Source organism: Cornus florida, unplaced genomic scaffold, assembly GCF_030987335.1.
Source record: "Cornus florida cultivar Cherokee Brave unplaced genomic scaffold, ASM3098733v1 CherokeeBrave_3.0.0_Hap2_Chr10, whole genome shotgun sequence".
NCBI classification, from domain to species: domain Eukaryota; kingdom Viridiplantae; phylum Streptophyta; class Magnoliopsida; order Cornales; family Cornaceae; genus Cornus; species Cornus florida.
The window spans coordinates 116,105,711-116,123,652 of NW_026775580.1; the positions used below are offsets into that span (position 1 = coordinate 116,105,711).

Sequence of the window (17,942 nt, forward strand, 5' to 3'; positions counted from 1 at the left end):
TATCTTAACACGTTACTAATGTGTAAAATTGTTGTGTATTTTACACAACCTTTTTACACAATTATATCAACATATTTCCTTTCCCATTCTCATTCTATTAACTAATCAACCATATATTAGGTAGGTTTGTAAAATTTTTATAATTATATAAAAAATATAAAACAATCGTTGGAATTAAAAATAAATAATTTAAAATTTTTGTGTAAATTTATTATGACTTACACAAAAATATATATATATATATACACACACACACTCAGAGATGCTCTAATATAGCAACATATTTATTACCTTACCTGGACTAAAAAAGACAATGATTAGAAGACTCAACCTAAGTTAAAATTAATAGATTTACTTGACAATAATTACCAAATAAGTAAAAGTTTGAACTCGACAAAAGTTAAACATTTATTACTATACCTCGACTCAAATTTAGTCAATCTCCTATCATAGCCAGTTATTTAAAACAACAAATTTAAAATTGAAAATGGTATTTAAGTGTTGATAATTGCAGTAGACTCAACCTAGAATGCTGAAAGAGAGTTTATAGAACACAAGTGACTACTATTCAAACATTAGCCGTCTAATTTACGGAGTAGAATATATTTTTTGTTTGCTCTGTCATAGTCCACATCTGTTGGGTCCCATTTTCTAATGGTCTGCTGTAGAGTCACCATCAGTCGAAGAGGTAATTACCAATTTGCGCAGAATTTCGGGTGTTAAAGAATAAATTAACATTATATAACACACTTCACTTCCCATTGTCTGTTTGAGAAAATATATATATAAATATATATATTTGACAGGTAGAGGATTATAATTCTATACCAAATTGCGCAGAATTTCAGGTGTTAAGAATGAAAAAAAAAAAAAAAAAAGAGAGAGAGAGAGAGCTGGGTAGAAAGACGCAGAGAAAATTTAGCACTGATGGTATTCGTATTTGGGCATGGGACAACGAAGCCCATGTAAATATTCAGCCCATTTATTAGTCCCACCTCAAACAAGTTAGGGCCTAGACATCTATAAGATGGACCAAGTAGGTCTGCAGACTGCAGCCCAAACAAAAAGCAAAGTTCACACTCCTCCATTTCACACGAGCATTTTTGACCAAAGATCAATCTGAAAGGATGCTTCAGTAATTTCACATTCCCACCTGCAACTACAAATTTCATCTTTCCCGCCCAAACACCCCTATAACACGTTTTCAGATCTCCCTTTCACTTCCTCTACAAGTGAACGAAACTGTCCGAACTCGGATCTTTATAGTCTCTCTCTCTACTTCTTACTCTGTACAATCGAAAATGCCCTAGTTCGAAGTCTTTAGATCTCTCCATCTCTCTTCTTTCTCTATCTAGAATTGAATCTAATTTTCACCAAATTTGCTACTAACCCTAAGAACTTGTAGGTCTAAACGACCATGCCTGACTTGGGAAATCTGCTCAACTTACCTTCTTTAACACTCTCTAATTGCCCTAACCTTAAATCGGTCTCTGATCAATGCGATTCGAGTAGTTCCTTGTACCCGTACCCTAACTTAGTTAAAACCCTAGGTATAGATGAGAATGGGTGTTGCGATTCGAACCAGGGGCTGCGATCTCCGGATGTGCCCAAAGGGGAAACTTGTGATAGAAATGGAATTAGGGTTTTTAGGCGACGTAGAGGGTTGTTGGAGCGGGGCAAGAAGTTTACTGGAATGAAGAGTTTGGATGGTTATGTGAAGGCTTGGGTTGAGAAGAAGGTCGAGTTGGGAACTCCATCACAGAAATGTTTCCTTCCCTTCCTAGTCGGCGCACCAAAACTGGTAAATATTGATTCGTCTAAATCCCTATTGAATAATTTCAGATTTTATTGTTCAGATTTTATTGCTTTCGCATTTTCAAATTAAAGATGTGTAAATGGGGACATATCTTTGAGGAAGGTGCATTTCAAGTTTGGTTGATATATGAAAGAATATCAGGATTGGGTTTTTCATATACACGTCTTACCTTAAATGGAGTAATGCTCAATGTGAGAAATTGGAATTTCGTTCATGTTTAAGGCATTTTCATATATGGTATACCAAGCTGCTATTGAAACTCCATCTACAAATGGATAAGACTTTTGTCTTAGCGTATAATAAATAATAATATATGAGTTGTCTGTAAAAATCTAAAAGAATAGTTCTGACGGGCCAGGTGAAAAATTATTGTTGTTTAAATCGGAAATTTGGTTAGTAACTGTGAAACCACAGAACGATGAAATTGTACCATTGTAATTGTAACTCAGACATTTTTTTACACTGTCCTTGGTTCTATTCTTTCTGTTTAAGTTAGTTATGGTAATTATTACACATCAAATTACTTAGTATTTGTGCAAGCATTTGGATAATGAATTTGACATTCAAAAAGTTTCATGGCCAATTATTACCTTTTTACTATTTATGCAGGCCAAATTATTTTATAATTATATAATCAATAGGCTAATCTATCTTCAAATATGCATTTATTGGGGAAGTTCAAAATATGATGGATTGCAGTGTGTGGATGTTCATTAATATTTCTAGACATTTCAGTTTTGGACTTCTTTGCATACAGCATTTATGAACTCAAGACATCAGCTTATGCATTCGTCACAAATTAGTTGAATTAATTGGTGACAAATTTATGCAAATATGAAGCCGTCTTCCCTATAACTGCTAATTAGTTTATAAAAATGGTGTTTCACGTAAAGTGACTTTTCACTGACTTAACATGGAACATGGCATGAAAAGTACTTGAGATGGAAGAATGATATGTATACCAATTAATTCTTCATTTGTTTCATTGGTGGGTAGTAAATTAAATTAGTTTGTGTATTATTTTCTTTTTCTCAAAAGTTCACTCTTTCCCAAAAGTTTTGGTTTCAAGGCGAGACATACTAAAAAAACCGAGAAAATCTTCCATGTTTTTCATTAACATCACTTCTTTAAAATTACTATCATATTTGATGCTTTGATTGATAATTCATTTTTATGTATTATTTGAGCTAAAATTGCAGGGCTGACTTGTATATATATATTTTATAATTCATCTCAGATCGAATGTCGTGTATGTCAGAGTTTAATCTACCCTGGGGAGGAGGCCTTGTGCCGCGTTCGTGATTGTCAAGGAGTTTATCACTTAAAATGCGCAAGAGAAAAGCTTGGATTTTTTGCTTCAGGAAAATTCAAGTGCCCTCAACATGTAACCTTCTCTCTCTCTGGTTCTAGCTTTATTTATTCTTATTTCTTTTAGTGAATAAAGTTGTCTGTTAAGAGTATGGTCTAAAAGCTTATGTTCACGTGGCGTATACAAAGTGAAAACACAAAACACAACTATGATTGAAGGGAATAAAAACAAAGTAAAAAATGGTAATGATTCTCACTGCCATTTGACCGACATTGAAAGTACAAAGTTTTAATACCATTCAATTTAATTGAATATTTGTTTTACTTTTAGTTGCTTAATTATCTACATCCTTGTAATGTGTTAGGATTGTATTCTTCTATGCAGAGTTAAGATATATGTTGAGTTATACATGGGAAACATTGAAACAAGCTTGCTTCACGTCTATTTGGAGATGCTATTATTGAATTTTGTGCCTTGATATTTAGCAGACACTCTTATACAAATCGTCTTACAATTTACAATCTGCTGGTTTTGGTTGTTGAACATGTCTCTGTTTATGACTGGTCATTGAGCATACTCAGATGCAACCATTATTACTGTTGGATTCAGTAAAGATTCTCATTTTGTAATGACTTTTTAAACTGAGCAAAAGTTGAATTCTTTCTTGACAAATCATTTCATTTTCAAGCTATTCCTTTATTTGTTTTTCTTGATTTAAGGATTCTCAAGTAACTTACTGGCTTTTTGTTTTCCTAGTTGGTACTCACACCCCCTCCCCCCCTCAAGGAATTGTTTGCACCCAAGAGGATTCTAACCTTAGACCTAATGCTTCATGAGGCACCAGGGCCAAGTTCTTATCCACTTGAGCAAACCCCTTGGGCTTAAGTTACTGGCATTTAAAGCTCCTGAGAAATACTTATCTGATCTGAACTATGTAGAAAAGAAAGTAACTTAATCTGTTAGTTCTGGCTGGATCTCTTGCTACTTATATTCCTTCCCAATTCCTATTTGCTTATTGATTCTTCTTTTCTGAATATTATTTTTTCTGATACTATGTATGGCTTGCTGTACTTCCTTTTCTTGGTGGTTGTGATATTTCACTGTTATATTTTAAATGTTAATTTTTTTGTTCAAATAGCATGGTGTTGTGTTATTACTTGCTGTGTGGCTTCTGTATATGACTTCTTTCCTCGAACAGGAATGCTTCATATGCAAAAAAATACACCACTGGCGGTGTGCGCGATGCACAATAGCATCACACAATAAATGTGCAGCATTTCCAGAACACGTGATCCATTTAAGTAATAAAGCTGGACATGCTGTTTGTTGGAGGCATCCTTCTGATTGGCGGCTGGAGAAGGAGGTCAATTTCTTCCTTCTTTCATCAGCATGGCTTTCTTATTAATGTTTATAATTTTGAAATTTCTTCAGTCATTTTTAGTTTTACTAATTTTTACTTATTATTTATGGATATTGTCTTGTTGTCGTTGTTAAACATGGTTTTTCGAAGCTTTTTACTGGAAATAATTTCTCTTTGATTTAGGAATATGTTGTGAGAAAGGATGTTAAATGATGGGGAATAGAATTGGTGTCATTTAATCAAGTTCTTGAAATAATTTTGAGAGTTGATGTTTTATTTACTTTGTGCTATTTGAACGGGTTGCCTGCAGTTATTCCTATCAGATCTCTTCATTTGTTTCGGCATATTTTCTTTGTGGTGTCTCTATAACCTTCTTAATTTGACAATGATGTATTAAAGTACTATTAATGTCTGACCAATTGGATTATGGTACAGGATGAACTTATTTCATTGAGGTCTAGATAAAATGAACGAATTGCTTTTGAACATCTAATTTTTATTATTTCTTGTTGAGGTCTATTATTTCATTATTATTTTTTATTGATTAGGCTGGCTGACAGGACTGACATATCTTGTTGAATGAGCAGCATGCAGTTTCGATGAACAACATAGAGGTCAGAGCCTTTAACAGTAATAAATCATACACAATGCTTTACTTAAATTTTATGGAACTAGCATTCACTAATTCTTTTATTCATATATTTTTGTTCAATGTTCTGGATGCTATCATTCATTTTAGAGAGACTGAAGAAATATACTCATTCTATGCAAACTTAAGCTCAGATGTTTTATTTATTCACTCATCACAATACTGCACAGACTAACTTTTCACCCCTCAAATTTTAGGAAATTTTTGGTTGCTTGCCTCTGCCATACATTGAGGAGGAGTTCAAGATTGACTCAAGTTGGAAAGACATGATGGAGAATAAAGTGGAACCACCTCCATATGTGCACATAAGACGCAGTATCCTATGCGTTTTGTCTTTTAGTTTTAAATTATGTAGTTAAATATGTTCATTGCTTTCAATGATCAGATGATATACTAGCACTTAAGTTGTAAAGGTGGTGGTAATACATGTTCTTCTGTTTGTGGACGGGTTTATTTGCTTAAGAAGTTGCAAGTGTTGTACTTTACTATAACACTGCCTTAACTAAATTAGATGTGTACCTTGTCAAGAAAAAGCGTGATGATGATGATTTCGGCATTGGGTGCACGAATTGCAGTTCTATATGTTCTGAAGATTGCATGTGCAGGTATTATTTTTTTATATCGATCATCTAATTTTTTTTCCTTCGTTAAAATAAATAAGAAAAAATGACTGCTATCTGGTTTCTTGATGATTTTTACTTCTCGAACCATAAGCATTTCATACTTCGTCACTTGAAGATTACATGTGCAGGCATTATTTTTTTATATTGATCATCTAAATTTTTTTCCTTTGTTAAAATAAATAAGAAAAAATGACTGCTATCTGGTTTCTTGATAATTTTTACTTGTAAAACTATAAGCATTTCATACTTAGTCACTTGTGAATTCTAAGAGTAGTTGCAGCTTACAGGCTCCCTTGTAATAATTAAGTTTTATCCTCTGAAGATTCTGTCCAGTTAGCTTGCCAAATTTTGTTCTCTTATGGAACTAAATTCGAGAATGTCAGTACCTATTATTAGTTCCTTAATTGTGTCTTTCATTCTCAGGATTTCTTGTCTTCATTTGCATACTGTTACTCTTTAAAAAGTAGTGGAAACTTCAGAAGTCTCTTATTCTAACTTTTTATGTGTTAACAACCATCAGATTGTTTAACTATTACAAGTGGCATTCCCCTGAAATGCCTCTTCTCCCGTGTAATGTCTCTCATGTAATGAGAGGGAGTAAGATGGACGTTAATGAATGACAGATTATGTTTCAACTTATGTGTTCTTGATATTTTATCTGAAACGTTTATAATTCAATTGTCTGGTGTTGTAGGGTTCAATGTATAAGTTGTTCAAAGGCTTGTCGTTGCTCGGAAATGTGCACAAACAGACCGTTTCGAAAAGAGAAAAAGATCAAAATTGTGAAGGTGAAATTTTTTGCAGCAGAGGCTCTTTAATTTTTGTGTACTTTTGTGGGTTGTACAATCTAAGTTTTTCCTGAAATCAGTGGCCTGTCTTGATTTATGTTTTCTGTCAAATGTATTTTTATATTCCTTTCAGACTGAATTTTGTGGTTGGGGAGTAGAGGCAGCTGAATCGATTAAGAAAGGCGATTTTGTCATTGAGTATATTGGGGAAGGTAGTTTGCCATACTTATATTTTAAAATGTATTGGAACTTACTATAATTGTATCCTTTTACCATCTAATGAGGCTACTGTTCTTTTAGTTTCTATGCATTTTGTTGCTTGGTTATTTATGCATTGCTGCAGATACCTGTGTTATTGGTTTTTGATAGTCAGTTCATGTCTTTTTGGTTTGTGTAAGATTAATCTGTTCTTTTGTGTGCCTATGTTGATGAAAATGTTAGTTGATGGATATTTTTATTTTTCAAGGCTTCCTAATTTAGGGTGCATTTAGTAAAATTTTTGTTTTTTGTTTTTGCAGTCTCTAGAAAGTAGAAACATGATGTTGCTTTTCTGAATGAAAGTAGAAAGCAGAAATGACGTTTATTTACCACAATTTTGAAAGTAGAAAACAATGAGAGTGTTTAGTAACATATACACAATAGTTTTGAAATTTTTTTATTTCTGTAGTAGTACCAGAAAGCTTTAAAACATGGACAATGTATGCAATTCAATTATTTCACAAGTATTAAAAATAACTAATTCATGATAATAAAATACAATATTCAATTTAAATTCAACAAATCCTAAAAGTACTTAATACATGAGTACAAAAATAATTTACGCTATTATATAATATTGTATATATTAAAAAATATATTTTTTAAATAAAAAATGATTAAACTATTACATAATATATTTAATTTATATTTTTTATTACATTTTAATATGTGTTTTGAATCTTGCTTTCGAAGCATTATTCACCACTATTATTATACCAAAGAATTAGTGTTGCTGTTGTCATTAATTTTATCTTGCCTTTCATGGGCTTGACGGCTGCTCTATAGCAAATTCCTAAAGAAGTGCTCCCTCCGTCCCATAAAAAGTGGACCTTTCCATTTGTGGCTGTCCCAAAATAATTGTCCCAATTCAAAGTCCAATGTATATTTTTTTAATATTTCTAATTTACCCTCCTTGCCTTGAAGTTATATAAGCACGTGAACCCACCATAGAAGGGTATATTTGGAAATTCATTCCCTACCACTATGATAAAAAAAAAAATTTAAAAACTACACTCTTAAAAAGTTAGATTCCCAAAAAGGGACATTTTTTGTGGGCAGATGGAGTATTATTTTCTTTCTTTCTTTTTTAATTTTTTATGATTAAGGGTATCCAAAACCAGGCTCTGGATGAACCAATCTATAGTATTGGTTCTTTTTTAACATTTGCTATTGTGTTTATTACTGGCATTGGTGCATAGTTAATCTATAACCATACTTGTGTTTCTATATTCTTGGCAAAGTAATGTGTAAGGTATCGATGAGTATAGGCTACAGAGTAGTTTCATCTTCTAAAGATTTTCTGTTAGTTAATATATTGAAAATCCTGGGAATGTGTTAAGCCTTCTTCAGCATCGCTGGATTTTTCTGTGAAGTCAGCATTGCCAATGCAATGCTCAGATTCACATTTTTTTTTTCCTACAATTTTGATTTGTATATATAACTTAAATATCTGGCATACTATGGTTCTCTTGACTTCTTATACTCGAGGGAGGTGAACTTTTCCTCTAAATGAAACGTCATTGTTATCACAGTTCATATTCTGTTTACTTTTTGTGCTTGTTGACTCTAATATATTGTAATTGCTTCTTTATGGTGCAGTTATTAATGATGCTTTGTGTGAACAAAGGCTGTGGGACATGAAATACAAAGGTGTTGAGAACTTTTACATGTGTGAAATTCGAAAAGACTTCACCATTGATGCAACTTTTAAAGGAAATTCTTCACGTTTTTTAAATCATAGCTGTGATCCTAACTGTAAACTGGAAAAATGGTTAGTACGATCAGCTTCTGTACTTCTGTTTCTTTATGTTCAGGAATTTTATTAAGTTGCAATTTCCTTCAAGAGCTGGAATTTGGTTTAATGTTACAAATGAATTCATATGATGGACCATGTTTACCATTGTCCATAAACTCCTTTATCCATTGTTTTTCAAATTAGACTATTTAGTGTTCTTCTTTAGACATGGTGGGGCTATAGAATTTCTCCAACAACCAGATGTCATGATTTTCAATTCATAGTTTTAATCCCTGTTGAACTAAAGTGGGAAGTTGTTACAATGGCAAATTTTAGCACCTCTTTTTCTTTCATTCAAGAATTTTAAGAAGTTGCAGTTCATTTTTTGACCCATATATTATCAATTTATCAACGAATGTTATGTATTTGGTGTTCACAATTTATCAATTTAGACTGTTCGCTGTTCTTTATGGCTGGAGGCTTCTAGTATAGGTCTAACATTTTATTTATTTTATTTTTGTTTCCTTTTTGGTACCAGTACACATAGGCTGGCTTCCCCCAGCCCCCATGCATGTCCCTTGTAGGGTTTGATCCCTACCATCTTCCATGGAACTTTTATTAGATATATGTATTATTGCTGTTCTTTGAGAATGCACTACATCTGCTTCTTTTGTATCCTCAATTTTATTTTTTCAGGCTAGTGCTAGACTAAGTCATCCTTTGGAAATTAGAATGGTCTTTGAGATATGGAAGTCCTTCCAAAGCGGGGTAGGTCTGGTCCATTTACGTTCTCATTATAGTTGTAAGTTTGGATTAAATCGTCTTCTGGAAGGGTTATGGTCTTTTGCTTTCAGTGCGCTTAGTTTCATAATACTGCCAGGATGCCTGGATGAGTGATTCCAAAATTTTAGGGTCACTAGGAAACTTAACCCCTGTTTGCTAAATTTTGGAATGAGGAATTATCGTTCTGTTCAATCATATCTAATTTGTTGCGCACACATCTGTACGGGGTTTTGAATCAATTTGTTGGTGGACCAGTTGTTAGTTAGAGTTGAACTGCTTTGGAATTTGGAGTTTTTTTTTCGTAACTTGCATTTCACCACATGGATTCTGGGAATAGATTATTGTTTTACTGCGTATGCTTTCAATATATATATTTAAGCAATGGACGTGCTTGCATTCAGATTTTCTTGGCAACAATTTGTATGGAGTCTTGTGCATGTAGCTGAAATAGGCTTGAGTGACTGCTGATGATAGCCGAATTCAGTTGCTTTGGATTTCATTCATTCTGATTTTTTCCTTTTTATTGTTTTTATTTATTTTATGTTTTTCAAAAAGGCAAGTTGAGGGGGAGACACGTGTTGGCGTCTTTGCTGCTAGATCTATTAAAGTTGGAGAACCATTAACATACGATTATCGGTATGTTGAATATGATTTGAAGCTTTCCCTTACATTTTCTTGTTTCTATGTTTTTATCAGCTGTTAGCTTGCATGGTACTACTGCGGTCCACAATCATACGTTTATTTATTGGATTATCTACCCAGGAAATAAAAGAAGAGAATAACTAATATGAATCAAATATAAATTGTCGTTGAATTATTTATTTGGACTATCCACTGATTACATGAATCAATAAATTTTGTTTATAAAATACCTCGGGGTTTATTTGAAAACAGAAGCGGAAAGAAAAAGAGAATAACTAATGAGAGAAGTAATAGATTGAGTGGATAATGCTAACCTTGCTTGTATTTTGAAAAGAAAAAATAGTGTGAACCCTCCATTGTGTTTGAAATATACAACAAAGAAATAACTAATAAGAGAGATTCAAGTCCAGCAAAAAGAATATGGGCAAGGAGAGATAGACAGCAAAGTGAGCCAACCGATTAAATGTAACAATCTGAGATGAGGTTTCCTAATACATACTTTGGTGAGAAATTAGGAGTGTTGCCTATTAGTGAGAAAATTCGAGAAAGTAGCCTTAGGTGACATGGTCAAGTAAATTTATCAATCTGAGATGAGGTTTATTAAGACATACTTACGTGAGAAATTAGGAGTGTCGCCTACTAGTGAGAAAATTGGAGAAAGTAGACAAGGGTGGCACGGACATATTTAATGTAGACATGCAGATATGCTAATTGGAAAAGGAAGAGTGGCTTGGTTAGATGGTTATAGACAGCGAGGATGACAAAAATTAACATGGAATGAAGTAATAATAAATGATTTTAAAAATTTAAATCTAATAGGTGAAATAGCTCATGATAGAAAAGAATGGAAACGGGGAATTGATGTGGGCGATCTCGTTCATATGGGATAAATGTGAGGATGATGATTTATTCTGGAGGTATGATTGGCAGAGTTAAATTGCACACTTGCACTCCTGCCCAAATCCCTCCTTTTCTTTAAACACTTCCCCTTTTGTGCCAAGGTTTGCTAGGATTGTTAGACATCTTGTACTTCTCTTCTATGGGAACATCACAGGTCTACCTTACTAGTGCTTTTGCTGCCTTTTTGGTAAGCTGAGGTAAGGATTTATGTCACCCATGATGGTGACGGAAACATATTTTTCATATTGCTTTGCTGCATCTAATTGCTTACACTAGCTGGAGAGAGGAATCCCTCCCTAAAATCTGCATTTGGGGTTTGCCAATACGTCAGATTTAGGCTTGCCAGGGACTCCAAGATATGGTCCTGGTTTCCTTTTTCATCAACTTCTGAATTATCTGACTAAAGTAGGGTTTTCCTTTGATGTACCAATCTGATCCTCTAGTTTAATGTCCTAGTCTTTGCAACAGTTTAGAGAAACGATATTTGAAGCTTTTAAAGTAACTAGTAACAGCTTACTGTGGTTTATAGAGGCTAGCTGTAATCAGTGAGAAGTGTCAAAAGCTTTTAACTGGCCTGCAAGAAAATTTTCATCATTCCAAACTCTATTTGCCCTTCATCTGTAGTTAATGAACCACACACATTGATCTATTTAACATGGATTGCTTTTCAGTACTATTTAAATGTTGAATATATCTTCCCCCTAACCCTCATGTTTCCCATTTATAATTTTCCTATTAAGGTTCTGGGCTTGGTCAAAGTTAATTTTCTCATGCCAACTGTTTTTTTTGTATTTGTTAATACTTTTGTTCAGCAAAATAAGTGCAAGGAGAAATGAGTTTAAGACAAACCATTTTGGAATTTTTTAGTTGGAGTTATCAAACATGAATGAGAAATGTATGTTTAGATGGAGGCTAAGAGTTATGCGATCTTTGACTTTTTAGATTTGTGCAATTCGGGCCTGAGGTTAGGTGCCATTGCGGTGCTACAAATTGTCAAGGTTATCTTGGGACCAAGAGAAAGATTGGTAAGGTGGAACTCTGCTGGGGTTCAAAACGTAAGAGAACAACCACTGCTTCATTAGCAACAGTGATGTATATTACTCCAATAGGAAGATACAATAAAGAGAAATGAAGAAAGAGAATACAATCTCATTGGGCTTTTGTTGTATTAATTCTCATTATACTGATTTACAACATTCATCAAAGATGTAATTTTCATTAAATATTTTGTTGTATAAGAATGCGAGTGAGTTTATACTGGGTGTTGGGTTTTGTTTTAAAGCTTTTTTAGCATATATGAAGGGATGGCGAGCTTTACTATTTTGTAACGCTTGATGTACTTACGGTATAGCTTGGCCATTGAAGCTAACTCTCTGTCCTCAAATCTATAATTGGTTTTTTTTTTTTTTTTTTTTTTTGCTTCAGGTAAGTGTCATCTTGAAGCATTCTAGACGTTAAAACTCATAATGCTGCTTTCATATATCTTATTTGTTATATACTGTTGTTTTCTGTTATTTCTGGGAATTGTTAGTCTCCAAAATTGTTTGAAACTTGAATTTCGGGGAAAAAAAAATGGTTGAAACAGTTTGTATGTTACAGTGTGGTTAGTTACTATGCATTACAGTTGCAGTATGGATGTAAAATTCATCGTCGTGGTATTTGAAAATACACGTTTCAGAACACAATTATCATATCAACGCTAATTAGTAACATGTTAATTTAGTATGTTAGAAATGTATATTTTAAAATATACGATAGGATCCTTAGTATTTAATGTTTTAAATTAATCATCCATGTATGAGATATTTTATTTTTATGGAATTGGCTTGATTACGTGGTGGTTCATCAGTTGAATTCTAGTAAATTTAGTAACGTGAGTGTTTGTTTTTTAAAAGGGTAAAGCAAATATATTGATAGAAGGAAGAATATACACTGGAATGGCCCAATAGGACGTTAGGCCCAAACAAACATAAAAGAAGAAGCCTATAGACATTGTCCAACCCAAATACGAGTTAGGTCCAAAATAAAGTCCAACACTTCCCTACACGAGGTCCAAAATATGAGCATTGGTCTGGATCCGGAACCAGATGAACACCAAGGACTGGGAAGGTCTCAATCTTGCATCACTCTGAGAGCTGCCATTGAGCATTTTCACTTCACACTCGACAATTTTTAGCACCGCAATGGCACCTAACCATTAACATCACAGAGTTCATGACCTGGTTTGCTGAGAGGTAGACTTTTTTATTTTTTATTTTTTTGGGTAAATAAATTCATTGAACACAAAAGAAGTGTACAAAAAGGAGGACAGCAGCACAAAAAGGCAACAGCCCAATGAGCACAACCAACAGAAACATCCTCAGCAGTTTACAGAGCTACTGAGAAGCAAAAATTACACGTAAACAGTGGTTGGGAGGGCCAAGCAGCTGCAATATCTCTAGCCTCTCTACTCTGTGAAAGCTTAAAAGATAACAATCTGCAGCGAACAGATGAGTGCAGGCACTCTCAGGATTAGCAAAGCAGAGGGAGCAATAGTTGGGGGTACGTATGCTGTGCATTTTACCACTGAATTTATGCAATAAATACTTGCATAATTTGCAAAGCGAAACCCAACAATTCTTTCTTCTTGTCTTTCTAGTGATGAGATGACCAAGCAATAACCTCATTCCAACTCAAAGGTATGATGATGTGAAATCCGCATTTGAGCTGGATAAACTTCCACATGGGATTTGAAATTTCACACTCAAAAAACACGTGAGAATGTGTTTCCTAGCTCTAATGATAAGCATGATGAACAGAAGTTAGGCCAATGGTAGTGAACCATAGACTTGGTTGCCTTGCATTTGTAACTTCTCTTGTAATGCAAGCCAAAGGATGAAGTTATGACTCGGGATGCAGTGATTAAACAAAGAAATTGTTAGGATTCATGCCTTCAGGGGATTCGGATTTGCCCGGTGAAAGAAGCATAGGCCATGTTAATTAAATGAATCAACAGTGATGCTATCTGCCAATTAGTGTGGCATGTTAATTATGATCAATTGTTTTCTATAGCTTGAACAACTTTAGGACCGGCTCAATTATGATAACGAGTCTAGCTAGAACAACCCAATTCGAAATTAGTATATTTTGTGCTGGTTGTTATATATCTATAATTAGGGCATGCAATACGTACAGTGTGTAAATTCTTATGATAATTTATGGTTTCTCTATAAATTAACTTGAAACTGTAGTCTATCTGTCTAGTCCTTTTCGTACTCCAAATATTCCAAATTACTTGTCAGATCAAAATGGCTGTCCATTCTCTTCTCTTTCATATCACTTGTTGGTTTCACAAACTTTCTTCACTAAACAGAAAATTTGAGAAGAGTCATTCAGCCAAAGTATAAGAATGTGAATATCCAGTTTCTTTTTTCATTATTAGATCTAAGAGTATACAACGTATTAGACTTGTTTAATACAGTCACATTTGGTCGGCTACAAATACGAAACATTAATACCTGGTAATTACAAATTAATTAAACAACAACAACAAAAAAATGCTCATCATTTTATCACTAGCTAGTTCCTATCTAGCCTTGAGAAAACTTTTGCAAATCCTTCCCCAGCACTTCCTATCCGGTTCAGCTAGCAGTATTTTTGATTTCACGTCTTCGGCAAAAGTTTTCTGTAATGAATTATCAATTAACCAAAAATTAGGATATATGAAGGAAAAAAAAAACCCAAAATAATTGAATGAATAAGAAACTAATTAAATTGAATTACCTCTATAGAGTTGTTATTTAGAAGACGCTGAATGATATTGTTAAGGATGTCTTTGGTGTACTCTGGATGGCCTTGAATCCCTAAGATGTGTTCTCCAATTGTGAACATCTCCACACCCGTTTTCTCTGAACAAGCCATCACTTTAGCTCCCACAGGAACTTGCCACACCTGTTCCATCCATTTAATATTGTTGGAAATTACTTAATTTGTTGATCTTCAACGTGTATATATATATATGTCTTTGATTAATAATACGTAGATATGTAATTGTACACAATGCATGTATAAAAAACAGAGATCGAGAGAGAGAGCGATACCTCGTCTTGGTGGCACTCAATGATTGAAAGGGCCGGCAGATTTTCATCCAAACCATCAAGAAAGCTGCATGGGGAGTCGTCTTTCATTATCTTCACTTTTCTTAGCCCAAGATCCCAACCACTATAAGATTTTCCTACTTTTCCACCCAATGCTCTGCACAGAACCTGTATAACAATCCATAAAAAAAAATTTACATTATTAAATATTTAAGTATTCACTACCAACAACCGTTGAACCTTAACTAAGTACCTTCATATATATATATATATATATAAGTTAATAATTACCTGGTGACCGAAGCAAATTCCAAGAAGTTTCTTGTTCATTGAGTCTAGGGTTTGCAAGAGAAAGCAAAGTTTGAGAATCCAGGCTTCATTGCCATAAGCATCGAAAGGGCTTCCACTGATGACGAAACCATCATAATTGTGAAGATCATTCATGTCTGGAAATTCTCCTTCAACAACCCTAAACAAGTCCCATCTTTCTCCTTCTTCACCAAAAGCTGCTACAAACACATTGAAGTAGCCACCATACGTCTCCTTCACGTACTCGGAATCATTTGCCGCTAGTAACAGCCCATACCTTTTCTCTGCTGTTTGATTAACCTTCATCTTCCTTAGCTAGCTAGGTACCCAAGAGATCAGGGAAGAAAAAAAGAAAAAGTATTGCTCGATGGAAACTAAACTATTACTGCGAGAGAGATATGCAGAGAGAGAAACAAGAGAGCTAGATATGTAGAGAGAGAGAGAATGGTTGAGTTTGGAAATGTTAGAGGAGGAATAGCTTTAATTTATAGGAGGAGCAAAAACAAATAGGTTGGTCACCAGATAGTACGCTTAACGCGGCAGTTGCTTTCCAAATTTTAAAATAACATATTTACTGAAAAAATAAAATAATGTGTAAATATATATATATATATATATACACATATGTATATACAGACGGAGGAGATAAAAGGGAGTTTCTGTAGCCATGTGAAAAACAAAGACACGGTTTCTTATGGGTTGTAAAACAACCGCGACCCTTTCAAGCACCTGAATAATACAATGCATGTTGAAATAAATAAATAAATAAAAAATGGCTTACTTTTGAAGCACCTGAACGCATGTCTACTTTTTCTCTCGCCTCTCTAACCCTCAGCCGCCTCCCCTTAATTTTCTCTCTTATGCTCTCCACTCCCTCCAATAGGAGTAAGAAGGTGCTGATCCTTGCCTCCGGACGTGGTGTAATAAGTTCGTTCAGCGGGTGAGTTTCACGATGTTTTGCTATTGTTTTGTTAGATTTGTTCTTATTTATCTTGTTTTTGGCTCTACATGATGGATTTGTTGTTTTGTCTCCGGCTAAATCTCTGATCTATATCGGGTTTTGGTGTTCCCGTCTTTTTGTGCGGGGTTTGGGTGATTTTCTCCTAGTTGGCGGCGCCTTGTAAATGTAGCCTTGATGATGACCTGACCTTTGGATTATTTTCGTTGCTGCTCTTCTCCCTGGATAGTCCGCTGGTGTATTTTGTCTTATTTTTCAACAAATCGAAGGTTTGTTCTTCAGTTTTTCTTCTTTTATTACTTCTTGATTTGTTTGCCTTTATATGGTGTTTATGATTGTGTTTGTAAATATTTTATGGCTGTTTTCCTTGCTAGGATTAAAAAAAAAAAAAAAAAAAAATGCATGTTTACTGTTTCCTAATTTATAGTAGCACGTTCTGTAAGTTTACTCAATATCATTTGGTGATTCATACATAAGAATAAAATATAGGATGGTGACTTGAATCATATATATTTGGTAGAATAGAATTGTTCTACTACTGACTTGATATTGGACGCGCTAGACCCTTCATTTATTCCTTAGCTAGGTACCCAAGATATATCAGAGAACAAAAAAAAATTAAAAAGTACTAGTCGAAACTTAAAGTATTATAACTGCAAGAGAGAGAATGGTTGAATTTGGAACGTTAAAGGAGGAATGGCTTTATTTATAGGAGGAGCAAAGACAAATGGGTAGGTCACCAGAAATTTTAACGCGGCAATGCTTCCAAATATTTAAAAAGAAAACTTTTGAAATGTTGCTTTCCAAATATTAAAATAACATATCTGTCTAAAAAATAAATAAAATAACGTGCAGAACCTATTCACATATATATATTTATTTATTTATGCGGAGGAGAGAGATCGCTTCTGTAGCCATGTGAAAAACAAACACACGCTTTCTTTTGGCTGTAAAACAATCGCACCACCTGAATAAATTAAAAATGCATGGTAAAAATTATAATAATAATAAAAATTCACCTTAACAATGCATGGCTACTGTTCTTAATTTAAAGTAAATAAATATTTTTTTGGATTAAGTCCAAAAATCCCCATAAACTATTGCCCTTTTGCAAATAACCTCCTTGAACTAAAAATCGCCCCCCTAAACTATTAATTTATTGTAATTAAGGACAAATTTATCACAAAAATCTATTTTACCATTTCTTATTAAAATTTTCATTTCTTATTAAATTATTTTTATTATCTTTTCTCTTATTAAAATATTAATTTTACTATTTACCTTAATTTTATTTTTAGTATCAATTTATCATAAAAATGAAGAAAATAGATAAATAGATTTGTAACTATCATTTTCTAAATTGATTAACTTATTATTAAAACTTTATTATTTATAATAAAACATATTATAACCAATTTAAACATTTTTATTGTAAAAAAATATCATTTTTCATACAATATATTGATGAAAAATTAATAAAATACTTTTGAAAAAAATAGCTTCTTTTCATGTAATATATTCATTAAAAATTAACTAATATTTTTAAAAAATTCTACTACATTTTTTTATTTAAATAATTAATTAAAAAATTGAAGGTAAATTTAATGAAAAATATCTCATCTATGAATTTTTTCATAATTTTTTTTATAAGAAAAATATATTAAATGTAATTCAATAAGAAGGGGCATTATGGTCATTTAATGAAATATAGTATAGTCCTTGGGGTATGTTGTAAT

General features: G+C 33.3%; 2 protein-coding genes across 2 annotated transcripts; one reads left to right on the forward strand and one right to left on the reverse strand.

Moving 5' to 3' along the window:
- Positions 1 to 741: 741 nt before the first annotated feature.
- LOC132277983 (histone-lysine N-methyltransferase ASHR3) lies at positions 742 to 12,483 on the forward strand. Its single transcript, XM_059779819.1, has 11 exons — positions 742 to 1,801; positions 3,054 to 3,200; positions 4,324 to 4,488; positions 5,073 to 5,099; positions 5,332 to 5,449; positions 5,646 to 5,739; positions 6,452 to 6,545; positions 6,679 to 6,757; positions 8,403 to 8,574; positions 9,877 to 9,957; positions 11,806 to 12,483. Exons 1-11 carry the CDS (start codon positions 1,418 to 1,420, stop codon positions 11,993 to 11,995), a joined length of 1,551 nt encoding a protein of 516 aa, XP_059635802.1. The 5' UTR covers positions 742 to 1,417; the 3' UTR covers positions 11,996 to 12,483.
- Positions 12,484 to 14,336: 1,853 nt separating this feature from the next.
- LOC132280078 (gamma-glutamyl peptidase 3-like) lies at positions 14,337 to 15,554 on the reverse strand. The gene is made up of 4 exons (XM_059782196.1): positions 15,231 to 15,554; positions 14,943 to 15,107; positions 14,626 to 14,793; positions 14,337 to 14,527 (listed from the first exon to the last, which is right to left on the reverse strand). The coding sequence occupies exons 1-4, from the start codon at positions 15,552 to 15,554 to the stop codon at positions 14,429 to 14,431; spliced, it is 756 nt and encodes a 251-aa protein (XP_059638179.1). The 3' UTR covers positions 14,337 to 14,428.
- Positions 15,555 to 17,942: the final 2,388 nt, after the last annotated feature.

Excerpts from the sequence above, each read along its gene's own strand:
- LOC132277983 (XM_059779819.1), top strand. The coding sequence starts at position 1,418 with ATGCCTGACTTGGGAAATCTGCTCAACTTACCTTCTTTAACACTCTCT. Across the intron at positions 4,489-5,072 it reads ATTGGCGGCTGGAGAAGGAG|CATGCAGTTTCGATGAACAA; the intron begins GTCAATTTCTTC and ends TTGAATGAGCAG. Across the intron at positions 8,575-9,876 it reads AACTGTAAACTGGAAAAATG|GCAAGTTGAGGGGGAGACAC; the intron begins GTTAGTACGATC and ends TTTTTCAAAAAG.
- LOC132280078 (XM_059782196.1), bottom strand. The coding sequence starts at position 15,554 with ATGAAGGTTAATCAAACAGCAGAGAAAAGGTATGGGCTGTTACTAGCG. Across the intron at positions 15,108-15,230 it reads GAATTTGCTTCGGTCACCAG|GTTCTGTGCAGAGCATTGGG; the intron begins GTAATTATTAAC and ends ATTGTTATACAG. Across the intron at positions 14,528-14,625 it reads TAAATAACAACTCTATAGAG|AAAACTTTTGCCGAAGACGT; the intron begins GTAATTCAATTT and ends AATTCATTACAG.